Consider the following 27,326-nt stretch of genomic DNA (forward strand, 5'->3'; position numbering starts at 1 on the left):
TTCTGGCCCCACCCTGGAGTCCACACCCCCAGCTGGAGCCCTCATCCCCTCCTGCACCTCAACCCCCTGCTCCAGCCCAGTGAAAATGAGCAAGTGAGTGAGGGTGGGGGAGAGCGAGCGACAGAGGGAGGGGGGATGGAGTGAGCGGGGGTTGGCCCTTGGAGAAGGGGCAGGGCAGGGGTGTTCGGTTTTCTGCAATCAGAAAGTTGGCAACCCTGTGTGTCAGTGAAGAGCTCCAGTGACATTTTCCCCCTCACCCCCAACAATTCTGCACTGTCATATGATGTCCCCATGCTTGACCTAGTTTTAGGAATCACAGATTCTCTCCCCCAGACTTTACCCCATCCTCAGACACTCCCACTTCCCAGCTCTTGTTTTGGGTCCTGTGAGTGGGATGCAAGATCTACTCCACTCTGATCAAACCAGGATGTACAAACAATGTAATCTGAGGGACTGGAGTAGACAACCGCCTTTACCTGCATGTCTGTGTCATGGGATGGGAAGGCCATATGGGGGTGATTGTCCTGCAGGAGGTACCAGGTCCTCCCAGGAGAAGGGAGTCCTATGAGACAGACTGGGCCCTATGAGGAGACTGGGGTCTTGTAGGAAAGGCTGAGCCCTCTAACAGGGTGGGGGGTCCTTCGGGACGTACCTGACCCTACAGGGGGAAAGGGGACCTGGGGGACAGGCTGGACCCTACAAGAGGTGGGGGTAGCTGAATAGAGCAGGCCCCATGGGCTGGATGGGGTGTGGAGACCAGTCTCCTCGTTATTATGGGATGGGGAACTGGGGAAAGGCGGAGGGGCTGCAAGGACAGCATCTCCACCCCGGGCCTGGTCCGAAGGTCAAGCCCACCTAGGAGCCAGGGCCTGCCTAGCAGCGGTAACCTTGGCAACCCCAGCGGGGGCCGGAGAAAGCTCCATGTTCTCGCGAGATTTGCGGACCGGCCTGTAGCAGCTCTCGCGATGCTTGCCTGGCCCCAAAGCGGGGAGGCGGGGGAGAGTCGAGAGTGACCCGCGAGCGCCGCTGCCACTGCGGGTGGGGGAGGGAACAAGATGGCGTCGGAGGGCGAGTTGGGCAGGAAGTGGGATCGGTGTCTGGCCGACTCGGTCGTCAAGCTGGGTAAGGGGGGTTGGGGTGCCGGGGAGGCCCCGGCGCTGGGTCAGTCGCGGGGTCTGGGGAGGCCGAGGTACCCCTGCCGTGGGGCCTGAGCTAGGCCGGGGCGGGGGGGAACCTGGGATCTGGGTGGCTCTGTGGGGGGCCGAGCCGGACCCTGGATGGTCAGTGGAGCGGAGAGGGTACATCACTGGACAGGTCTGTGGAGGGGGACCCGGGACCCTGGGCGGGTCCGTGGAGGGAGTGTGGCTTACACAGGCCTGGGTAGATCTAGGATCTCTGTCACTTCAGGAGGAGATTGAGCCCCGGTTTCCTGCTCTGATGGTGACATGCAGCATAAGGCATGGGTAAGAACTGCAGGGCATGAAACAGCAGCAGTGCAGGGCGCTGCCAGTGGCTGGTGCTCATTTTCTTGAGTACTTCTAGATAGTCACAGTATCCTTCTGCACCACTTTCCTCCCAGGTGTTTCTTTATTACAGTATCACAAGTGCTAGTGCAAAATGTGAGTTTGAAAGGGGGTTAGTTGAGAAGGTGACCTTGGTGAAATTCTGATGACAAGCAAGAGAGCGATGTCTGAAAGCAGCAAGGTTTTCACGTGGCTCCCCAGGGCAGAAAGGTTCTTCCTGTGCCAGCTGTATACCTGCTTGTGCTTGTCTTTTTATTTCTTGCTCTTTCCCTGTTGATCACTCATACCTGCTTTTGACCTCCTGGTGACTTCCTTTTTAAGATCAGCTTGTCTGTGAAAGACATGAAGATCTCCATTCTTATTGAGCACAAGACCCCCAAACAGTAGGCTGATCCTATTGAGGCTCCATGGGGCCCTGCTTTGCCATAGATCCTGTCTTTGCTCCTTTCACTCAGGATGGGGAAACAATTTAAAAAATCTGCTAACATACTTCTGTCAGCATGCACATAAAACATAACTTTTTTTAAACAAAAGTTTTGATACTATCTTATGTGCTGTTAGTTTTGCACCAGCAATGTACGTGGTGCAGAACTGTATATTTTATAGTGTATGTTATATGAACAGCTTTCAGTCTAATGTCTGGATCTTGCAATACAAAGTTGCAAGTATTATTCTGAAACAGAGAAATCAAAGTAATGGACTACCTCAATTAGGATCTCATATCTACTAGTAACACTTTACATTTAGATGGTGAATTATTTCAGTTTTTAGACTGAAACTCAAAAGCCTTTTTTGGTCCAGATACTGTTAATAGGTCTTCTAGAAGTGTTACTTTAATAATATAATTACATATAAAAATAAATTATTTAGGTTACAAAGTTGAGAACAGTAGGTTTTTTTTTTTTTTTTTTTTTTTAAAATGTAATTTCCTACTTTCTCTTTTATAGAAAGGAAAAAAAAATGAAAAACAGATTTTCTGGGCAACTATAACAACCATTCCTTTCCCCATGCATCACTGGTAGGGTTTGAACTGTGAGCCTTCAGCATAGCTTGAGCTACAGGACTAACTACATTAACTGGCTGCAGCAAAAAGCTGTTATACCAGGTGAGGGAAATGGGCCTCTCCGGGCCATGTGCTGGGTCTAGAGCAGTGGTTCTCAACCAGGGGTACATGTACTCCTGGGGGTACTCAGAGGTCTTCCATGGGATACTCAACTCATCTAGATGAGTGTTTCTCAACCTGGGGGTTACAGTCCCCAGCGGGGTCATGGAATGGGTTTAGGAGGGTGGCAAGGAGGGCAATTGCCCGGGGCCACGCAAAGCTAAGTTACATGCTTCAGCCCCCCGGGTGGCAGGGCTTTGGTGTCAGACAAGGCTCATAAGTGAAAAACAGGCTCAAGTATCACACTGAAATGTAAGTACACTGTTTATATTCCAGTCAGTTTATTTTATAATTGTATGGTAAAAATGAGAAAGTAAGCAATTTTTCAGTAAGAGTGTGCTGTGACACTTTTTTTGTATTTTTATGTCTGATTTTGTAATCAAGTAGTTTTTAAGTGAGGTGAAACTTGGGGTATACAAGACAAATCACACTCTTGAAAGGGGTACAGTAGTCTGGAAAGGTTGAGAACCACTGGTCTAGAGTGTGGCCAAGGGGGAAGCTGATCCAGCTCTTCCCTCTCTTTTCCCCCATCCACTTCAGGAAGTGTGGGAAACATCTTCCGCATTTGGCACCCCTAGAGATGGAGGGGAGGAATGGGCCACTGGAGCCATGTGCCCTGTTGTAGGGAAGCCTGGTTCTGTTCTCTCCTAACCTCCTGGAGAGGCTGCCTATTTCCAAGGTTCCCAGCATAGTTTCAGTTTCCTCAATAAAAGACTGAAAAAATCTTTTATAATGGAAGATATTAGGCAACCTAAATAGAGGTCACTACCAGCTCCTCCTATAATAATTCCTTTGCACATGAGACTACAGTTAGCGATAAATTCAAGAATACGATACAACAGATATTCCACTTCCTGCCAATCATTTGGTGAAGACCCATACGAATTTACTTCACAAGGATATATCTTTTGATTAAATCTAATTGTCAATATAAGATTAGTAGAGAAGAAATCTGTCTCTCATGGCATCCAGAGAGAAGACTTCTAAGTAAAACTACAGACAGGGACGGCTGGATTGTTGTAACAGAGAGATCATAAATACAGAAGAGACTTCAATAAATAAGTGAGGAGGATTATTTTAAAGTAAATGTTGATTCCACTTTTAATTGGGATACTATTTTGAATAAGTATTTTGAAAGAGATTGAATTGATCTGAAAACTTACTGATTCAAAATGTTAAGTTTCCCAGATGACCTGTTTTGTACTCATTACCTTAGGGCTTGTCTACGCTTACCGGGGGATCGACACGCAGTGACCGATGCATCGGTGGTCGATTTAGTGGGTCTTTGACCCACTAAATTGACCACAGATCACTCTCTCGTCGACTCCTCCATCGGATCGAGAAAAGTAAGTGGAGTAGACGAGAGAGTGTCTCCCGTTGACACTACGTAGTGTGGACCCCATGGTAAGTAGGTCTAAGCTACATCGACTTGAATTACGCTATTCGTATAACTCAGATTGCGTAGCTTAGATCAACTTTTCCCTGTAGTGTAGACAAGGCCAAAGACAAACACCACCATGGATGCACACATCATTGACTTCCCAGCTGAGGTGAAATTCTGGCTCCACCAAAGTCAACAAGAGTTTTGCCCTTGACTTTATCAGGGACCGGATTTTATACCAGGTGGGCCTATACTTTCAGGCATTGGTTCTTTGTAATGACTAGAACTAGTGCTTAAAGTTAGGTACATGTGTAAATAAATCTTGCTGAACTGGGGACTTAAGGAGTTTTATTTAGCCAATTTTTATTTACACACACACTCTCTCTACTTTCTATAGTTTGGAAGCACTTATTTTGGTCATTTTGGTGGCACTATTAGTACTGTTGTCAGAGTGCTGCACGAAAAACTGAAAAGGTCTGTGAAACAGCCTTTCCCCACTTTCCCCATTCTTCCTACCCCATTAATTTTGTTGTCTGTTCATGACTCCTCAGTTATAACTTTCTCCTTTTAGAAGGATTATCTGATTAGTTTGATGACAAATCAGGAATTGTTGATAAACAGTTAGTTTGTTGAGTCTTTGAAGCCCTGATCCTCCAAACATATGTGTGTTGTTAGCTTTAAGCATGTGTGAGTGCTGTCATTACAGTGGATGGGACTATTTTCATGCTTAAAGTTAAGCACTTTGCATTTTCAAAGCCATGTATGTACATTAAGCTCTGATTCTGCAAGTTGCTAAGCACCTACAATTTCAAGAGAAGTAGTGTGTGGAGAGCACTCTGCATCTTGCAAGATTGGGTCCTGTCCCTTAAAACACAACTTCTCAGGTGGGTAAGTATTACGTTCATTTTATAGACTGGAGGCAGAAAGGGAACTGCACAGAAAATGTTGCCCCAGGTGCTACAGCGAAGCAGTGACAGCCCTGCAAATATGACTGGGGAGTTCCAGGCCTATAGTAAATTCAGTAGACCAAGGTGCCTCTTGAAATAATAGTTAAAAACCAGATAATGTGCAGGTTTTTTTTATTATGACTTAATCTGTATTTGGCCTTTATACTGTATATGATAAAATAACTATTTGTAGCCTATTTGTATACAGTGTTGTCTGCTTTTTGGGCAGTTGCTGATTCTGAGTTTATTTCCTGGAACTCTTTTGTTTCAACCATTGTCCAAATTGCTGTCAATACATCTTGATAGCTAAGTAGTTGTAATGAGTGCTCAGAGCTGTAGACCAAAAAATACAAAATATAAAATGGGAGGATGCTTTTTTGTGTCTGAACAAATTAAGTGTAATCTTGGCTCTGTTAGATTGTGCTTTGGTACACGTGTTTGTGACATGGTGCCAAAACCTTATTGAAGGAAATTAAACGGGAGTTAGAAGTATTACATTTCAGGATTTATATGTTCTTGGTCTTCATCTATGTGTGAGAATAAAATTAACAAGGAGTCTTTGTCTTGGTAGGGTTTTCACTTATTTTAATCAGTGTTGCTTTTTTAATGGATATACAGTATTTCAGGGATTAAATGTATTTCTGTAATCCAAAGAATGTTTGATAAATGTTTATCTTGTGTGTAATGTAAATAAAATCTGCAGTAAGCTGTAGAAAAATTACATCTTATTACTGTGATATAACTGAGGGAACTTTGACTAGAATTGATGTAAAACACATCAGAGTCCATCAAAGCTATGAATTGTAGCAGACTGTGTAAAAATCCTAAAGAGGAACATCTTTCATGAAAATTGATATCCAGCATACTGTCCCTTCTTAAAAAGTGAATGATCTTCAATAAGCAGTATAGTGTTTATACACTGAATATATACTAAAATGATTACTTCACAAGCATTTCATTATGTAGCTTTCTTACAAACCACATTAACTTCACTCTGTTTATCAAAATTCAACTTGTGGAAAATGGGCCTGCTGCATTCTGTTTAGTAGAAATGTCTCCACTGCCACACGACTCTTTAGCCATTGCTGCCATCTGAGGTGTAGGGGAGCGGCTTCATTGCTGCTGCAGCTGCTCAAGTAGCTTACTATTAGGCAGGGCACATAAGATGAATGATTTAAAACAAATCCCAAGATTAAATAAATAGGTTCATAAAATCAGTTTAAAAAAAAAGAAAAAAGAATTCTAGTATGGCAAGAAGACTGGAGAGAGGAAAAACAAAAGCTAAATGTGTAAATTTAGGCTGTTTTTCCTCAGCTAATGATTATACTTGTTGCTGCTGTTTGGATGGGTGGTCAAAAGAAACTGTCAGGATTATAGGAAGATATTTTATCTGAAAGTTTGTGGAGAAGAAATGAAATGTAAAGCCTTGATGTTGAGGATGCAAAATGTTGCCCATTATAGACCCTTGTGAAACATTGCCAAAATATGCTCTGCACCGATCTGGGAATGAGGGGGTTGAGGTGCTTAAACCACTCTGAGATCTTTGTATTAAAGTTGCTATGTTAGTAATACGGTATTAAAATGTATTGTTAAATATTAATGATGCAATATGAACTGTAAAAGCATAGGCATAGTACATGAGCCATCTAGCTTACTGATGCTTAATTGATAACTACTGAAAGTAGTGATGGCTGTTCAGTGTAAAATGAATTGGTGGCCTTAATCCAGTGCCTGATGCCCAGATGGTGAATTCACCAAGTATCACCACAACTGACATACTTGTTAGAAGTCCCTGCAGAGCTACCAAGGACTGGATGGACATGGTGACTAACTGACAGTGCATTGTGGCTACCCATACTCTGTCAATGGAAGATTTCAACCTCGAGGGCTGTCAGGTGGTAAACTTCTCCCCCCCCCCCCCCCCCGGTACTTCTCTGTGCACTAAATTCACTCATTAAAAAATGCTGGGTAATAGCGTCTTCCCCCCCACCCCCACCCCGGTACTTCTCCGTGCACTAAATTCACTCATTAAAAAATGCTGGGTAATAGCATTTTTTTAATCAGAAATCAAATGAATAATTCTCATTTGAAGATCAGATCATTTTGATTAAAAGATATGGGATACCATCAATTAATGGTGGGCTACCCAAAGTTTCCTTTTGGTAGCCAGTGGCTTCGGATCTCACAGTATTTAATATGATGATCCAAACTTAGATTGGAAATGCATGCTCAGGATAAGGTTAGTGTCCATTAATTGTGGAATCTATAAAAATATTTGTTTTATTGCCAGAGATATTTTTCTACGTGACGGTTAGGGGAAAAACAAATATTTTGGGTAGCTCTGTACAATTTTCCCATTTGACATAATTCAAATAAAGGAAAACGAATGTTCTGAAGTCCTGGTTGTTGGAGAGTTTTCCAGGTTCTGTTGTCGCAGCAAGCCGCAAAGGTCAGTCTTTGAACAGTGGTGTATTGAACATAGGATGCAATTTTCATACATTGGAGTGGGGAGGAAGTCAGCAGCAACTGTTGACGTGTCTTTATTAGCAAAGGTAAACTTTTGACTTATGGCTGGGGGCTTCCACAGCCAGTCCTCTGTCTTGTCATGCTTTCCTCTACAGTTGTTTTGAGACAGCTTATTTGTAATTGTAATGTATTGTTTTACTTGGAGATTAAGTTCCTGGACCGATTCCAAGTAGACTGTCCAAAATATATATTTATACATATCCTCTTGTACTGCAATACTTTATTTTTGACTTTTGAGTTGCTACTCTGTCTGCATCTCATAATTTACTGTTATTTCTGCTTGTTTAGACTTTGTTGTTTTCCATCACATTAGAATATATTTTCATTTCCAGTTTAGACAGTGGTTTATTTGAAAGAGCGAAGAGTGTTGTAAAACTTTAGGTTTCAGAGTGGTAGGCGTGTTAGTCTGTATCAGCAAAAACAACGAGGAGTCCTTGTGGCACCTTGGAGACTAACATTTATTTGGGCATAAGCTTTTGTGAGCTAGAACCCACTTCATCAGATGCATGAAGTGGAAAATACAGGAGCAGGTATAAATACATGAAAGGATGGGAGTTGCCTTACCAAGAGTGAGGTCAGTCTAATGAGACAATTCACTTAACAGCAGGATACCAAGGGAGGAAAGATAACTTTTGAAGTGGTAATGAGAGTGGTCCATTTCAGACAGTTGACAAGAAGGTGCTATACTTTAGGTATATCTGCACAGGGCTTTAAAACCATGATTAAGTGTGGTTTAAACTCAGTTGTGACTGAAACTGATTGTAACACATTTTTGCCAGCCACTGGGGATAGGCCAAGGTAGAGATCTAGACTTGGACATTTCTCTCCCTCCCGCACCTTTAAATCTAGTTACGGCTCAGTTAAGTCTGGTTTACTCTGGCAAGCCAAACCATGTTATAATCTGTGTTCCCCTAAATCAGTTCACCCCAGCCTGCAGAATGTTGAGAATATTTACCAGCCCAGGCACACATTCTGCTTGCTACACTTATTGGGGGGGTGAGGGAATTTTCCTGCTTATCAAGAGCAAAATATCTTTCAAATGTGTTGGTGTATGGAGGGGAGAAGGGGGAAATAGAATTTTGCAGGTCTGTCTTTTAAAATGCAAAAGCACAATTTAAAAGTTTATTTTGGAGTCTTCTTTAGGTGGTTGAATTTATGGGCAACCAGATTATGCACAGAAAGACACTAGCAAGTTCAGGTTCTACATAGAGTAAAATAGTGGTAAACTTTTTGCAGGCAGAGGAGGGAGACTTCAATACTTCAACACAGAAGGCTTTAAACATATCAGTTATGGAGTATTTGAGAAGTTACAATGAAGAGAACTTGCAATAAGCAAATAATTCACCTAACGTATGAACCAAAAACAGTATTGCCATTTGTCCTTGTTCAGTGATGTACTACGAAAATAGACCTCTTCTAAAATCCAAGTGTTTAACATACTTTAATTGATCTAATTTAAATGTAGCCTGCCAGTGTTGCTATGTGCTTTGAAAGCTATATCATGATTGTTCAGTATAATCAGTGCAAAACCCTGAGCAGGTTTCTTCTAGACAGAACTGACTGTATCAGAGAAAATATGTCAGGGCTTTCATTCATTTTGCAAATTAAATTGCCAGTGGTTGAAAAAAGTATTTAACCAAATAGTTGCTTGTGATACAAGGTGCATTGACAAGCCTAACATCATATTTATTTGTTTTTTTTTTACTCAGCTTTGATACTGGTGTAACCATAGAAATATAAAATGTCATTTTTTTCCAAAGCAAACTGCCTTTATAAATCAGCAAAACTGAAAATGGAGGCCATTTTGTTGACTTCCTGACTCCTGTGCACTATCATATTGAGATTCCTCTTTGCTGTTTTGGCAGCCTCTCTGCATTTGATCTGATTGACCTGAACTGCTACTGTCTTCAGAGACTTGAATGCAATACCTGTCATGAATCTTAATAAGGTTGCAGGATCCCGCTTATGTTTCTTGTTTAGACATGCTATATTTTCCTGCTGCCTTTTTTTTTACACACACACATGCTCCAGTCTCTTCCCCCTAATGCTTTTCCTCCCAATTTGCAAGTCTTTATATCCCCCCTTTTGACCCCATTAGTCATCCCAATAAATTCTTTCTCTACTCCTGGCTTTCAGCAACAGACATGTGCCTTGAGGGAAGGTATAAGAATGCTCCCTCTTTCCCCATCGGAATGGGGAAACACTCTAAAGGTGTGTGAAATTAAGGTGTACCACATGATCTGTGCTGCCTCGAATCAGTTGGACACTTCTGTGCAGTGTGTTTTGAAACATAAATACTTCTTAAAAACAAAGACAACATCAATAGAACATGCTTGGTGAAATCCTGGCCCATTGAAGTAAATGGGAGTTTTGCCACTGACTTCAGTGGATCAGGATTGCACCTGCTGTCTCTAATATGTTAACTTCTGGCTTTACTAAGAATGTCTGGCCTTCTTAAGGGAGAAGAACTTAGGTAGTTTGAACTAAAAAATTGGCAATGTTTACAATCCAAAATGAAACCCAAAAGAAATACATTAGTCAGTTTCATTTCTTTATATTGTCAGTGTTTATTTTCCAAATTGAGTGAATTGTGAGAAGAGAACTAGATCTTTATTCTTTCACTTTAAATATAAGGAGTTGTAAGTGACATTTAAATCTGTTCTAAATGATCGTTGACCTGTGTGACGGTGTACCCCATAAGGCTTTATGGGGAGGGGGTGCTTATAAATGTATGTATGACATAACTGGAATATGTTTTGTGCTGCCTGTGCCAGGTAACATATCTCCGTAAAGGTTATGGTCTACTATATCTATTCATCCTATTTGTACATATATATATCATTTTCTACTTGAGGTTAAGAATATGGGCTGTATGCTTGCTTGGTTTCTAAGTAAGCTTTGGGAGGCATTTGGTCAGCTTCTTTAGGAAGGAATTCGCCAGGTTAAGTACCTGATCAGGAAACACTTGGGGAACAATGCATCTTGGAATGCTCCAATCCACATAAGAAGTCTTCCTGGAGACATGCAAGATACCATGTGGACAATGGCTTCAGCCTGTAAAGACTGAGTCATGCAGGGACATGTGACTTGCCCAGGTGACTCCAGAACTCCATTTTGGAGCTGGACTTTGCATAGGAGGGAGGAGGGAGGTCTCCACCCACAAGAGAGAGTCTATTTAAACCTGGGGGAGGCCCCTCCATTTTGTCTTTAGCTGGCTAAAGAAGGAGCCTCTCCACCCCCTCAGGATACTTGAAAGAAACTGAAACAAAAGACAGTGACTACAGGGGTTGTGAGAGATTGCTGGACCCAGGCTAAAGGGAGATTAGCCTGTAAAAGGGAGCATTCTGGAACTGGTGAGGAACTTATCTGTATTTAGTTTGATTAGACATAGATTTGCGCATTTTATTTTATTTTGCTTGTGACTTGCTTTGTTCTGTCTGTTACTACTTTGAACCACTTAAATCCTACTGTCTGTATTTAATAAAATCACTTTTTATTTAGTAATTTACTCAGAGTGTGTATTAATACCTGAGGGAGCAAACAACTGTGCATATCTCTCTATCAGTGTTATAGAGGGCGAACAATTTATGAGTTTGCCCTGCATAAGCTTTATGCAGGGTAAAACGGATTTATCTGGGTTTAGACCCCATTGGGAGTTGGGCATCTGAGTGCTAAAGACAAGCACACTCCTGTGAGCTGGTTTCAGGTAAACTTGCAGCTTTGGGACAAGTGATTCAGACCCTGGGCCTGTGTTGGAGCCGGACAGGAGTGGCTGGCTCAGCAAGACAGGGTGCTGGAATCCTGAGCTGGCAGGGAAAACAGAAGCGGGGGTAGTCTTTGCACATTGGGTGGCAGCTCCCAAGGGGGTTTCTGTGATCCAACCCGTCACAACCTGAATTTATGCATTTAAGGTTATATGAGAAACATCACTTAATCAATTAATTCTTATTAATTAATAGGCTGAAAATGGCATAGCTACTTCCAATATGAAATTAGAGAATTGTGGAATGTATAAATGGTAATATTTAGTCATGCAGTTAGAATGGCAACACACAATGGCAAAAGCTCTTGCTTGAAGCTGTATTACAGGGGATTTTTAAAAGGCCATGTGAACTTTTTCCATCTAAGTTATATCATGAACTATTACTGTGACTAAGGATGGGGAGGTAAATGCAGTGTCTTCTACTTCTTCCGTACCTTTGATTATACTCTATATCAAAGATTTCTAGGTAATGTGTATTTATTCTTGAATGACAGTAATTGCTGAAAGATTGGCAGATTTTCTTCACTTTGACAAAAGGGTACTAGTTTGAACAACTGTTTCTTATTGTTGATGTTCTCAGGAACGTATAAAACAGCAAAGGTCCCTCTTTGAAACTGTAGTATAAAGGATTTTCAAATGATTAAGTGAGGTAAATGATTTAAAAAATATAATCCATTTGTCACTAAGAAGTAACCCTGGGAAAGTTGCTGGTTTCTTGGCTTCTGTTGAAATCCATTATTTGGAGGATATTTTACTATTTCAACATATGCCTGTACATGACCAAGCTGCAGCCTAAAAACTCATAAATAACCCACCCTGACTATAGTGGTAATATTAATTTCCTTCTAATCCTCTGTTTGTTTCGACATCTGAGCATGAAATGCCTCTAATCTTCATTTAATAATTTTTTATGAGAGAAAAAAGGCGCTTTAGCTTCTGCAGTAGCTGAAATGTGGTTTCTCTTGGCTCGCATCATCTTGTCTGCTTTGTTCGATGTTTCCCTAAATATTGAGGGTAAAATTTCAAACTGTTCTAGTGTCAGCCTATTTTGTAGTCTGAACGATTTTCAGCAAGATTCATTGTCTGTATTGTAGTGTCAGCAATTATTGGTAATCCTTCCTGTGGTTATGAATGGGATTATGATACTCTGTACTTTATTTACCTTTCTGAAAACTGGGCTTGTTACACAACTTTTATGTAGTGCATCTGGTAATTAATTGAATTAATATTTTACAGCTTTAGAGCACACTAAGTATGTTGCTTTGTATAACCACATCTGTAAGGCTGTCTCTACCACCATGAGGGCCAGAAAGTTATTTTATCCAAGTTTCTTTCTTTCATAATGGACAATATGAATTTCAGTGTAGGCCCTCCAATATATTATGTGCTGTATTCGACCCATGGGCCATATGTTTTAGCAGCAGGCCAAGGACAATAATTGGTGATCCCACATGCTTCTGTTCTGATGAAAAGGCAGCAATTTAACCATCAAAAAGATGGTTCATTATGAAAGAGTGGTCAAAAGCTTTCAACTCCTCCAGCCATCTCATTGACTTTTGACTGGGGGGGGGGGGGGGTTTGGAATAGAGGTCCCCATATGTTCTGGCATTGAGGGGTGGGGAAATGCACACAGATGCATTAGACTAAAATGAGGAAGGTGCATTAGGATAAAGACCCTGTTCAATTTTCATTCCATTGAATGGTTCTTCTAAATACTGTCCAAAAACAGGTTTCACCAAGTGGATATGGTATTGGTAGATTTGAAAACCTGTTAGCTCTGCCCTTATAATCCATTGTTGCATGATTCTCTAGAATTTTAGTTTATGAAATTGAATGCGAACTTGGAAGGTAAACTAAAGATACTTCTGAAATATAAATGTTAGAACAGCGTCTAATAGTAAAACTCCATTTTATGGAGAAACTCAATTAGCTGTATACAGAATGATATACTGTAGGTTTGAGAGCTCACTGTTTTCATGCCAGTGTCTCCCATTGTGCCGCATAAATGTAAAGGGCTTGTGCAACTTTAAATGTTTTTGCTGCTTGCTTTCAAATGTCCTCTTGCATGTCAGCTATCATTTGGAGTAAAAGCCTTGTAAAAACTGTCTTTAGCTCTATCTGGTTTTCTTGTATTGCTGCCTTGTCTTGTGTAAGGACTCTTAACATGTCCCTTCTTTGTCTTTTTTAAAATAAAATAAAAAAATCAGTAATTTTTACTACGCCTTGGATAACTACAGAAAAATTACTTTAAATAATCAAATTTCAAAACATCATTTGAAGGTACTTGAACATCTAAACTGCCTATTGATATGAGCGGGGCAGTTGTGTAATCTCTGGGGGCTGCCATTTTAATAATAGCAACAGGAAGTGCAACTTGATATCCTTCAGGATGGAAAGATCAGAGACGGTTTTCACTCGTTTGATCCACATGACTACTGCTCTGACAGACGTGTAGCATATGAATATATACAATAAGGGCCTTATCTGTCTTCCATCAAAGTCAATGGGAACGTCAGTGGGATCAGGATTGGGCCCTGAACCAAAAATCCCTGGAAAAATAATCAAACTCAAATGTATACAATTCCTGCTCCCTGTTTTTCCCCCGGCTCAGATCTTCCTGTCTTGGTATACATCAAGCTGGCTACAGCTGCTTCCTTTGTAATGTCTTTATAATCAAAATTAGACAGTTTTTAAAAAAAAAAAAAAAACAACCCAGCTAATTAGAAACTTTTTAGAGTACTGCATATTTCCTTACATCAGTCTCTAGTTTTCTCATATGTGTAAGTCATCAGAGTCCTTGGCAAAGGCACAGATGAAGACTAATGTCATATAATGCTTTCATTACCCTTAGTGGACAAAACTCTGTCCTTAGTTAAACATGGCCACGCCTATAACCCTATTGCCTTAAATAGAGTTGCTTGTGTGTAACAACCTTTTTAGGTACCTTCTTGTTTAGAGGCTAGAAATATTTGACATTTACCTATAAACTGTTGCTATATGGTATTGTCCTTAGGATGTAAAGGGTCAAATTTATCTTGTAAAAAGTGACCTACACAGTTTAGTGAAAACGTAGTCATTCCATATTTCTGTGCTGACTGCCCCCCCACAACTATCTGGGTTGAACTCAATTTTCAGTGTAGCTTGACAGTTCACTTGGCAGGCTTTATATCCTCACTAAGTCACAACAGGGGCATTTCTAAGGTGTGCTGATTCCATCTATCGACATGTACACTAACAGACAAGCAATACGCATCCTGGTGTAACTAAAGTACAAAACTTGCAGCTCTTGGAGCATAAATAACTTGTTTGAGGAGAAGTGGGACACCTCTTTTGTCCCTTTTGTTTTGGAAGCCTGTTTCACAGAGAGGAGAGAGAACAAGTTAGAACTTTAAGAGGTGAGATCACTTCTCAGTACAATGTAGAATGTGTGCCCATGAAGCTAATTCTGAGGAAAAAGCACTAAGTAAATTAGATAGTCAGTCTTGGGGTACGAAATGATCCTAGAAAAGATGTCTGTCTCTTAGACAGATGGCTTATAGTTTCAGTATTTTACTTCAAGGAGTGTTTACCCTTTGAAACTGGAAATTCAAATTTTAGTTTGGGGGGGGGGGGGCACTTTTTAGACCCAATCTAAAAGGTGGTAACTTCAAATACAACTCCCACCCTAAAACTAAGTGATTTTTATTTTTTCCCTTCTTTGTAATCGCTTTTGGGGCCCTATCTTGCGGGAATTTTTTGTTCCTTTGAATTCTCTGTTGCTCCTATGTGTTGCTCTCTGCTGCTGTCTTTATTTGTTCCGTCTCTCCTTTACACATGCTGCAGCTAATGGAGGACTTAACTTCAAACTGCAAGGGAATGTCTTCTGGCTTACTTCTCATGCTGCTTTACCCCAGGGCGAGGATTCAATGCTGAGCCAGGACTCTCTTCCATCTCCATTTAGCCATTGGAGGTTGGAGTTGAAGTTGTAATTTCAGAGCTTGGCTCCTCACATTAACTCCTGCAATTCTGGGAAGGTAGCTGGGAAAAGAGACTAGCCTTCTGAGTTGGGGATCAGCTTTGTGTTCAGTTGTTTGGCCAACTATAGATGTCTGGAAGCAGCTCTGAAGATGCTTCCCTCCTTCAAAGCTCCATCTGGTCAGCTAACTAGCTGAAGTTGTGTGCAGGAAGAGAACTGAAGTTCTTTTTGGCCTTCACTTCAACCCCAACAGCTGCAGGGTGGGACTCTTCTGCAAGGAGAGAAGAGAAATTGGGGGGGTAGTTCTGAGTCTGGATTCCTATGATTGTGCAGCTTGTTCAAAAGCCTGGCCAGAAGGAGAAGGTCTGCTCTGATGGAAATTAAGCCAAATATACTGACTTCCTGGTCCGCTATATTTGTACAGTGATGAGGTCCCAGCTGTGCATTCTTGGGGAGTTGGTACATAGCTGTGATGTTGCCAAAAAAGTCCAATCAGCCCGTGGAAAGGGACTTCAGCCAACTTCTGTCCCAAACCATCCACTCATTTATTTTATCCCTGCGACACGATGCCAGTAGGTGGGAATGTTTCCTGGCTCTTAATTCCTTGATATATAAAACTTATTTTTGTAAGAAATTCTGAGGAACTTAAGGACTACTGGCACTTGTCCTTGTAAATGATAAATTCCTCGCTGGAGATTTGAGGAGGATTTAGGCTTTAGGTTTCTTTCCATGGCATTTCCTTTAGTGAGTGAGACACCACTGTAACATTTTTCCCTCTAAATTATCCATACGTGTTTAATCTGGACAAAAGCCTTGGTATAGTATTGACAAGATGCTGTGCTGGCCTGAGTTACACATAGGCCTCCACTCTTGTTCTCTTCTCTTTCCCCCCCCCCCCCCATTAGAAGGAGTGGGGGAATGTTCTCCCTCTGCCCCATCAGCCTTTTCGCCATTGGCTGTAGAATGAACTAATTCCTGTTGGAGCTACCTGCCTATACCATTGTATAGGCTTTTGTCCAGGATGCCTGGAAAGCGTGTGGGTAGCATCTTTGTTCCATTGTGGAAGTATTGAATAGAAGCTGGAAGAGCCTTTGTGTATCTAAAGCCAGCCTTTGGACACCAGACAAACAGCAGTAGCATTGGGGGTACTTGGAAGTCATGTTTGGTTTTTGTTGTTGTTGACTTCTCTTAAAGGGATGACTTAATCACAACTACATCTGGAATTTTTAAACCTATTTCAAGTACTTCAAATCAGTATAACCAAATAAAAATGCATTTTGCTGTATATTTTTAGAGTACTTTGTGTATTTGACAAGACACTGTATATAGTCAGTTTCACTGTTTCCCCTGTGTCATCCTTCAGTTTTCCCTGTTTGCAGTGTGAACAAAATCAACAGGGTAGAGGAAAAGTGGTTGTTGTTGGTTTTTTTGTTTTTTTTTAAGAAGACATTGAGTGTTGGCACTAGGGAAAATCTAATTCCTGCCTTAAAAAGATTGAGCAACATAGTTTGGAGTCTGCTTAAATGACTTTGTTGGACCCTAAGCATCTCTAATACATGAAAACTAGTTATTAGAAATGTAATTCCTGCTGAACTGCCCTGTCCTAATCTACAAAGGCATTTTTGTACAACAATTATTGTATATAGGTCTTGCCAAATTTAACTTCATTAGGGGCATGATAAGGAAGGAAAGAAGATGGGGGGCCACCCTGTCATAATTCTGATTAAAAGAATATTGCTTGTAAATAATATTTATGCAAAACAGTGTTGTTAAATACAGGTTTTGTAAGTTACAAAGTAGAAGTTCTAATACCTTACCTAGCTACTGCATTGATATTTACTCAGAACTTATCACACTGAATTTTTAATCTCTTCTTTAGAAAGTTATCTGTTTCGATAGCTTTTTAATTGAAGGCTGGCAGCTGTCATTTGGCAACAAAGCTGCTGCTACCACCACTTCAACAGCGAAATTGACTCATTGCGGTACACTGAAATTCCTTGACTTTAATGGTGGCCATTGCTCCAGTCGAGTTGGCTTTATGAAAGATCATTGTCCTTTTTTCTAACTAGTCCTATCTAGGTCTGGATCCCAAAAGGATGACTCTAGCTCTTCAGATCCAGAAAGCTTAACCCGTATAGACTAGTTACTACTTTCTTAGAACTAAGTAGCTATCTACCAGCAGCTTCGTCTTCATTTTGTTTAACGTCTTAGCTCTGTATGGAAAAGAACAAAACCTGAAGGGCGGGAGAGGCAGTTTAATTGCTTAAGCCCACTGCTGTTTGGGCAGACTATTAAAGCTCATGGTAACTGTGTGTATTGAAAGGAGCATTGATAAATTTATAGAAGAATCTTTTCCCGGATGTACTATTGAGGCATAAGTCTGTCTCAAAGATTTTGATTATCTGAGACCCTCTTATGATATCCTCTTGGGTATGAGGCATGTGCTCCTTGTGTATATTAGATTTATTTTGGGTATAATGATATCTCTCTCTGAAAGTACACGAGCCAAAGTGTATTTAAAAAAAAAAGGCACAGAGCCCAGGCTTAGAGACCTAATTCCAGTTCCGTATCTGCTTGTACGTAAACAGCCTTTACTGTTAGGCAGGAATAGAATAAAAAGATATACGTAGAATCTTAATGTTCCCTGTTGTCATTGACTGACTATAAATAGGTTCAAACTGAAACGACAGACAGAGGGCTGAAGAGGCTGTTTTTCTAGTTAAACATTTAAAGCTGTCAGAGAAGGTGAAAAATGCTTTGTACACTTTCCTGTGGCCTTTTCTTCCAAAGAGGCTCTGTCGTGCAAGAAGGTGGCGGGGTGGGGGTGGGGGTGGTGAGAGAAGCAACCCAGCACAGATCAAGCCCTTAGCTTTTTCCATGTTCGTTTTGTTTTTATTGTAAGATAAACCCTTCATATTTTATTGTTATGAAGTTAAAGCCTGGCCCAGAGGTGCCAATTTTTAGTGGAAACAGCTGTAGAGTTAGTGTCTCTGATCAGGTGGGAGGTTCTTTGAAGCAACATGTTGCCTTTTTAAAAGGAAATTGAGCATGTGAGAACTTGAACCTGTAAAACTCATCAGCAGGCTCTCCCATTGTTTATCTCTAGTGTAACTTTAATTCTATATTAAAGTGAAACACACTTTTTTTCCTTTTGTTTCCAAGAAAGAATGACTTAGGGTCCACCCCCTTCTTTTTTTTTTTTTTTTTTTTTTTTTTTTTTGGAGACACATAGGAAATGACCACATAACCACAACTACTTCCTAGTGGGATGATGATGAGTGAGAAATTATCCACAGTAACAGTTTCTTAACCCGGCAGGATAAAAACTTAAAAGTAGCTAAGTCTTCTGGTTTTAAGTTTAAAACCAATATTTACTGGCAAAAACCAGCCAGGAAAAAGCAGGCTCACAGTAAATAGTGGTTTCTGTGGATGGGGAGAATATCTGAACACTTCTTACTGTTCCTGATTGCAACATTTCCCTCCAGTTGAGAGTTCAGCATAGTTTCTAGCCCATTTCCCCAGTAGGGAGTGGAGTGACGCTTGACAGCCTTTGGGATTAGGAACAGGGATCAGCGAAACTCCGTGATTCTGCCTCTTTAGCTTCATATTTGTGAAACTTCCTCCTCATGGAGATGATAAAAAGCATTAACAGTAACAGACTTCTTCCCTCCCCTACCTCTCTCACTCCCTAGATCTACAAGCTACTCCAAACCTCTTACTCCATTTTCTAGTACTGATCTGCCATTTTACTCCTCTTCCAGATGAAATAGATTGGAGGAAGTAGCCTCAAAGATTGACATCCTGTCATTCCACAGGAGGCAGTCCTAAACCAGATCTCCTGTCCCTTCCCTGAAACCCAGGCTTGTCACCACTGTGACGTGTTTGAATTTCAGCAGCCATATAACTAGAGCTCCTTGGTTTCTTCCTAACCCAGGTCACCTATTTAGTCTGCTGCACTCCCACCAAAGCAGTGAGCTCAGTAGGAATGATATGTTCCGGTCTCTAGCAGAACATATTTTCCTTTCTGTATTAAAATGTCTAATATGGCTTAGCCTGGCTGCCTAGTGTGGGAAGATGTGGGTTCCATTCCTGGCCCTGTATTGATCTCTGCTTGCAGAGGCAATGCCTTTGTATGTTCATTCTATAGTTTCCCTACCAGCCAGCTAAGAAACAGAATTGGTGGGTTTCTGTTTAGGCCAGTGATTGAGTGGGGAAGAAACTGAGGGGAATCTTAGTGGTTCCAACAAAGATGGAAGACTCCTAAAGGTGAGTCTGATATTATTTTGGGTTTATTTCTCCCCTGTCTCCCAAGTATATAATTCTTTCTTATCACACCCTTCAAAACTTACCGGTTTGCCACACCAGTGGCAAAGAGGAATATTGGTTTGACCGATAGCATGGAAATGTGGTGACATTAGTAACTACTTGGGCATTGCGTGTGGCTGATGCAGAATTTGTCATTCTGCAAATAATTTCTCATTGATTACCTAACTGTTTGGATTGGCAGAGAGAATTCCTCTTGGACAAGAAATATAAAGCAGTTTCGCTGCATGACTACCCTTCTCAGCTGGACAGTTCAAACAACGCCTAGTGCTGTCTGTCTGATTTCTTGAAGTCATCGCTTGCAGTTCAGATTCAGATTTTATAGTCCAGCAATCAAACCAAAACAAAAAGACAGCATAGCCACATATGGTAGGAAAGGATTGTCAGAGGGAGCCCGGGGTCAGGAAGCCAAACAGTTCGTCCATTTGATGAATACTTGTAAATAATTATCCTTAATAGCATAAACATTCTGTTGGAGCCAGCACCAGCTGTGCTATTGCAAAGGTACTGAAGAGAAGCTCCAGTTGGGGAAAAGGCATAAATGAGCCATTGCTAATGGCGACCCACTATTTATCTCCCAGATTGTGCATCACTGACCAGAGTTTTTATATACAGTCTGAATGGTTAGGTTGTTTACACAAGATTCTAGTAAGTATTGTGTTTGCTAGTGTCCCCGATTCAGAAAATGCATGGAAGTCTGACCAGGCATCTAAAGAGCTCTGAGGAGTTCAGATTATTTTTTTAAGCTATGCAAACTGCACGTGGTTGAGGAGAGTGAAAATCTGGTGTTCTCTGAAATGTTCAATTGCTAAGATGTCTGGGGGTTTGATGTCAGGACCACTTGGCAAGCTGTCATCAAACGTCTTCCCTTGCAGTTGCATGTTTTGAAATCCTGCCCTGTAATAACCATAATGCCCTGGTAAAGTAGTTACCTCTGCGATAATTGGTTCTGTTGATACTCTGTGGTAGAGTGAAGAGAGCTTTCAGAAACCATTCGTGTTTCTAGCTCTCGTTATAACAGGATAACTTAGGTTCTCTGAGAGCAAAGGTCAGTTGTCTCTGTTCAGACCAAGTCATTATCTCACCTCCTAAAATGCAGTGTTTTTCTATAATAAAAGCACTTGTGATGCTTCACAGATTATTCACTAAGGCAGCGAAGTGCTGAGCTGCTTATTGGAGCAAAGAGTGATGAAAGAGTTGGAGCGATCGTTGCTTATTTGTTCTTTGCAGGCAGTGTAAGTTGGCCTGGGGAGTGGAACAAAACTAAAAAGGGAGCTCAGCCCACACAGAAGAGGCTGTAGATGTATGCGATTTCTATGGTTGTCCGCACTAGGTCCTGGGGCCATTTTGCTTCGGTATTCTAAGTCCCAACCTGCAGAGAGGGTACAAGGTGGTCCTTATTCAGTGATGCATGTAGTAGGAGCCATTCTTTAGTACAATATAATCATTCTAGGTGCAGATAGTAAATGATGAGATCTACTAATTTTGAAGAATGGTGAGTTTTTTGCTTAAACTAATTCAAGCCCAATCACTTTCTTTTACTTCTAAGTGTGTTTGAAACTTTGCTCGTTTTCTAAATGAGTGCACATGTGGCTGAATTTTGCTATTCTACCTTTGCAGTTCCCTCTAAAGTCAGTGGCCTTGCCCAGGTAATTGAAGGCAGAACTTTTCCATTGAACTTGAATTTTGAGCTATTTTGTTTAATGGTTCTTGAAATAACAAAAATCTACTGACAACTTCCCCAGCTCTTCATGAAATTCGTAATAGTCATCTTCCAGGGAAAAGAACTATTTTCTTTGAGTTACAGAAGCATTTTTCTGAAACACGCTAAATAATTTCCCAAGTGGTGATGGAGAAATTTTGAGCTGTTACAACTCAATCAGTGTAAGTCCAAATCCACGCCCTGGTCGTGGGAGCCTTGGGCGCGTGGGACCCCCGTAACGAGCCGGTGCTGAGTGTGCGCGGAGTCGGTCGGCGCTACGCCTGGCTCATGAGACAGCTCATGGTGTCAGACACCATCAGGTGGTCCAGAGACATCTACGCAGAGCACATCACGGGCCACCGTCAGTAGTAGGATGAGTAAACGAGACCGCTGGTCAGGGAAAATAACCCATTTTCTCCCCTGACGAACCAAGGGACACACCCCACCCATGTACCTATTCCTTACAAGGACACTGACTTGATTCTATGACTGGCATACCCGAGACCACTTATTCACTGATGTTTTAAAAACTCCCTCACCCCAATCTGACTCTATGCTGGTTATGTGCTATGTATGTATCTTGTGAACCTTGTAACCGATATTTATGACTTCTCATAACTCAAGCCTGACCCCAGAGGTACAGTACCTTCCCTCTTAACTTGCGTAAATTTGATTTTAAACATTCATTTTAATAAAAATTTTAAATATGTCTAGGATGTGAAGTGTCCTTCCTTCCCAATCTGTTTAACTACACTGGCTAATGAATGCTGTGGATGTAAAAGAAAAGCAGCCCTGAGCTTTCTTTTGCAAGATATAGAATAATGGGAAGCATCATAAGTTTATTGCCCTGAGGACGCACATTGAAGTAGTTAGAGTAGTAAGAAGTACTTGCAGTACAATAAGATATTAATCTGCAAACCTAAAAGGAAACTAATTTGGTTTTGCAGCGAAGGTGGAACTGTGTCCTTGAGCTTTCTCTTCTACTGACAATGAAGCGAATTCTGATTCAATTGAAGTCAGGGACAAAATTTCCAGAGATTTTGCTGGGACCAGGATTCACTCTATAACAATAAGAAGTGGGGGGATATGTCAAGGGTGGTCTCTTGTATATGTATGGGAGGTTTCTTAGGTATGTGTCTGTATTTGATTAAATCAAACTTTTAAAGCATTTTAAAAAGAATATTGCCAAGCCTATAACCTACCGGCTCTTTAGGTGTGGAGAAACCTAAAAGATTGGGATGGCATTCCTGAGCCAGAACAGTAATTAAGGAAAAGAATGGAATTGATTTCCACTTGTGCCTATTGTCTAGCTTCCTCCTTATTGCAATTTTCTCTTTGCAGGTGCTGGTTTTGGATTAGGAATTGTTTTCTCAGTTATCTTCTTTAAAAGTAAGTGTCCCTATGTTGTTAGCTGTTTGTTGTCATATTAGATTGTTTGGGTATACCTCTTAAACACAATTATTTGAAGCATGTAAATTTTAATTAGTATGTTACGCCAACTAGTCCATTACTTGTCCAAATAGATTAGTTGTAATTAAATTAGCTATACTTCTAACTGTGATCAAACAAGGTCACTGTATATGAAACATCTCAGGCTGGGCTTGGAGTCAGGCTTCTGATTACAAAGCTCTGGAATTATGAGAGACCCTGCATCTAAATAGTAATTAGCCACATGTCTAGACATCAGCCTTAACCAGTCCTGCAAGGGTTTTAATGCTTTTTCTAGATAGTCTCCACTGTCTTCACTTATTTTTTTTAAATTACTTTCTTGATATTCGAATAATCCTCAACTCTAGCACAGGTGGTAGAGCGCATGCTGTTCCTGACTTCAGATTCTTCCTAGGCACAGAGGCAAATGGCTTCAAAATGCAAACTGCAGCAGACTGGCAGGTTCTGTTTGCTCTGTTAACTTAGATCATACCGTAAGAAAAATTATGAAATATTCTTCAAAATGCAATTGTCAGAGAAATAACTACTTTTCTACTCGGTAAACGTGATGTTTGTGTATTGTTTGTCATTCTGGTAGAGGTGAAAGGACCCAGTCAGAATTTTGGCCCCTGCTAGGCTCTGTATCAACACTTACACCTGTGTCCGCTCCAAAGAGTTAACAGTAACTTTTACAACTTCTGTTAATGCTGCAGAGCCAATACAAGGCTGGATTCTATTCTGCTAACTGAATTCCAGTTGCAGGATTCTTTTATTACTGGTGATGCTTGCGTGTGTGTTTAAAAAAAAAAAAAAAAAAAAAAAACCACAAAAATACAACACATACAAACTTTCAGATTCTGGGTCAAACTCGACATGAAAGAGTACTTTTGAGATCTACAGATTAAACTGCCCTAGCAATTTCAATGTGACTTCTTTAAATACTGTACAGCGGATTTATTCTCATTAGACTATAAATGACATTTGTTGCCTTCTAACGCCACTTTCTAAGATTCTTTTTTAGGAGACTTCAGAATACATAGAACCTGAAAATGCACAGTGCATGTTTTTCCAGTAATCTACCACTTACTGGCATTATGTTTGATAAGAAGTTGTCATTCGAGCTTGAAATTAAAATGAGAAACACTGCATTGTGTTCAATATCTTTTTTTCCCCTCCCCCCCCGCTTCTCTCTCTCTCTTCCCCCCCCTCCCCCACAGGAAAGACGTGGCCTATTGCATTTGGGTCAGGGATGGGATTAGGAATGGCTTATTCCAATTGTCAGCATGATTTCCAGTCTCCATATCTTCTCCATGGCAAATTTGTAAAAGTAAGTACTGGAGTAAAATAAATATGTATGCAGGCACCATTCAGTGCTTAAATATTCCTGCTCCTGTCTAAAACGAGTGTAGAAGTAATATGTTGCCACTAGCTGGAGGAGAGCTCCTCTGTGTGGCATCTTTTTTTGGTCAAACTTTTCAGATCCTTTCAAATATGTAATGTACTCTTTTTGTCTTATTTATGATTAAACCTATTTCACACCATCTCTTTTTGAGGGCACTGGGATCTCCAAAGGATCAGCTTAGATGCTGCAGGTGGTTTTTCCACCATGTACAAGTGTGTTAGAAATATGGGGAAATTAATCTTACCATAAACAGCATGGCCCCAGTCTTGCAATCAGATCTATGAGGGGAGGACTTCATTGCCTGTAGGTAGCTCCTTTGACTTCAGTGGGGCTCTGCACAGGGTTCTGTACTGGTGGAACTGATTTGGAGGATCAGGGCTTTAGTGTTTTAATGACTCACAAACTAATAAAGTCTCCTTTGTCTTCAAGGATGTTAATGAACTCTAGACTGTTTGATCATATGAATTTGGAATCATTAGAATCTAGACATGGCACAATTTAAAAGGGTTACTGTGGGTCCATCCTCTCTAAAGAGGGTTGTGTTGTAAGTGGCTTGGGTGAATACTGATACTAGCAAAGTGGCTGGTACAACTTAATCTAGTTTTATGATGTTAGGCATGATTATGGTCACAAAATGTGACCACCTTAGAATGATTTTGCATTGGTGGTAAAAATCACCCACTCCATCACATAGAAATTAAACATAAAATAGGGATTATTTCTGTGCAATGCACAGAAAACATTGTGAAGGGGTATATCATTGAAAGCACTGAGATGACACGGTAGCAGAGGCATGCTCCTGAGCATGTGTAAAGTTACATTATAAAACATCAAAGTGCTCACTTAAAACCTTCTGCCAGAAAACTTTTAAAAGTGACCTGTCAAAAAGAGGGGTGGGGGAGGGGATGATCCTGTGTGTTTTTTTGCTCCTTCATGATAGATAAAGAAGACCTGGAAGGGTTTTTCTGCCTGGTTTTTACCCCAAGAATATAAAGTCCATTCATCCTTGGATGTATTGAAGGATTAGCCTTCAACAGGCTTTTACAGTCCTAGCAAACCCACCTGCTTCAGAATATGTACTGGAAATGGAACACCGCCAATGGCAGAGCACAACCCTTTTACATTAAACAAACGTTTATATTGGAGAAGTAGATGATATTGGATAAAAACATGGGGTACCTGGTATCTTATATGAGTGAAACAAATGCAACCCAGTAACGTTCTAGAGCCATCTAGGAGTGTTTGCCACAGAAGTGCATGAGAGTTTAACATAAAACCATTGTGGGGTGTCGTCTTATTTTTGTGGACTTCAGTCAGAAATAAATTGGAATGGAATGTCTCCAGTTTGAGGACTCTGGGTGTGTGAACACCCAATCCAGAAACTCTAGGAAACACTCTGTCCCTTGGAAGATGCTTGTTATGGCAAAATAACTGCCTGAGAACATTGAGAAATAGAAGGCTGATTTGAGTCTAGCCTGGCAAGGGTTATATTTGTTTTAAGGAATAATCTCAGCTCTGTAACAAGGGTGGTCTCTCTGAGAATGAGGTCATCAGAGGGACAGTGTACAGAAGAAGCACAGCTGCCTGCGTGGCACCAGAGCTGAGGACAAAGTTTCCAGCACGGTCTCTGTTGGCTTTCCCTGGCACAAAGAGTCTGAGCATGTTGGTGGGAGGGAAGGGAGAGATGAAGCCATCTAATGGTTAATCTCTCCAAAATGTATGGTCATGGATAAAAGCTCCAGGGTTATTAAAATGAAATTATTTCACTTCTGGTGGTTAGCAGGGTGGAAAATATTGTTGCATTATCACACATCTGTTTTCCTAGAAAATGATGTTAGAACTTGAGTTTTAACTTTCTTATACAGCATTTGAATCCATTCTTTGGGTTATCAAAATGAATGGGGAGTGCAATGACACCTGCATAGGAGACTACCCTTAAATCTAGACACTGCCCCCCAAAGTATCCCCGAATGTATTCAGTAAAGTTCTACTAATTGTGGTATAAAGCATGAGACCAGGAATTGGGTGATCTAGGTTCTGTTTCTACACTTCCTGGGTGAAATGTGGTTGCTTAACCTCTCCATGCTTCAGCTTTTCCATCTATCAAATAAGGATAAAAATTCTAACCTGCCTCATGGGGGTGCTATAGGCTAAACTGCTTGCTTTGACCTTCTCAGGTAGAAGGTGCTATAGGATACAAAATGTTATGGGAGTCTTCTTGCTTTACAGGAACAGTGACTAATGACTTAAGAACATCCCAGTGGGACGAAAGGAGAAATCATGGTTATTCCTCAGGAATATTGAAGTGCCCCTGGAGTAAGCCAACGTTCTTCTGAAACACTTATCGGTTGCTCTTTATACTCCAACAAGCTGTTTATGTACATGAAACAAAGTTCTGCATCTTGTTTTGTATTTTCTCTCTGGAAAGGGCCAGGAGGAACTCTTCTGAGAAATAAATAAAACAAAAGTGGACCCCCCTGGTGTTTTGGCTTCTTTGTGTGTGAGTGGAAAGCGAGGACTCCCATTGTAATACTGGCAGCTGGGACCACCTGGTTAAAGCCACTGTTCAAGTCCTTGTGAAATGACAGCTGTTATGTGTTCCTTCCCACTCTGACAGGCAGCCCCCACCAAATCCAGTTCACAGAAATATCCCCACCTCACATCACTTGCTGGACACCCTGCTGCTTGGGCTGATTTTAGGAGGCACACAAATTCCAGTGTCCTGTCCCTACAACAATTGCTGTTAAGACCTAAGTTCTGTCCTCTTCAAACAGACGCATAGGAGAGTGCAAATCTGACTGTTTTACTGGCTCACTAACTGATGCTGCTTCTTGAAGCTTTAAAGGGTCTTGAAGTGAGCTAGGCTTTGAAACTGTCCCCTGCATAGTGAACTAATTAAACAGATGCATGCTGTCAGTTTTATCTCCTCTTCCCCCCCCCCCCCCCCCATCTTTTTTTTGTATTGAGAAGTCTAAGGTTTTATATCTGCAATGGGACAAAAATGGTACTTACAGCTCTTTATGCTTTGGCAATTAATTGTTCCAGTTTCACTGGAGCTTAACATATAGTTTAAGGTAAATAACGGTTTAAATGCCTTTCTTCCCTCTCCCCCCCCCCCCCCCCCCACAACACTTTTTTTAAAAGTACGCTGTTTGTTCTCAGTGTGCTCTCCTCTAGCTGACCTTTGGTGGAAGGTTACCTTTTGCATCCACCC

The 27,326-nt window shown here is 41.0% G+C and overlaps 1 protein-coding gene across 1 annotated transcript; it reads left to right on the forward strand.

Annotated features, from left to right (window-relative positions):
• Positions 1–992: 992 nt before the first annotated feature.
• Positions 993–26,589, forward strand: MICOS10 (mitochondrial contact site and cristae organizing system subunit 10). Its single transcript, XM_065421329.1, has 4 exons — positions 993–1,122; positions 22,624–22,671; positions 23,928–24,037; positions 26,342–26,589. Exons 1-4 carry the CDS (start codon positions 1,056–1,058, stop codon positions 26,348–26,350), a joined length of 234 nt encoding a protein of 77 aa, XP_065277401.1. The 5' UTR covers positions 993–1,055; the 3' UTR covers positions 26,351–26,589.
• Positions 26,590–27,326: the final 737 nt, after the last annotated feature.

This window comes from Emys orbicularis, chromosome 22 (genome assembly GCF_028017835.1).
Source record: "Emys orbicularis isolate rEmyOrb1 chromosome 22, rEmyOrb1.hap1, whole genome shotgun sequence".
NCBI classification, from domain to species: domain Eukaryota; kingdom Metazoa; phylum Chordata; order Testudines; family Emydidae; genus Emys; species Emys orbicularis.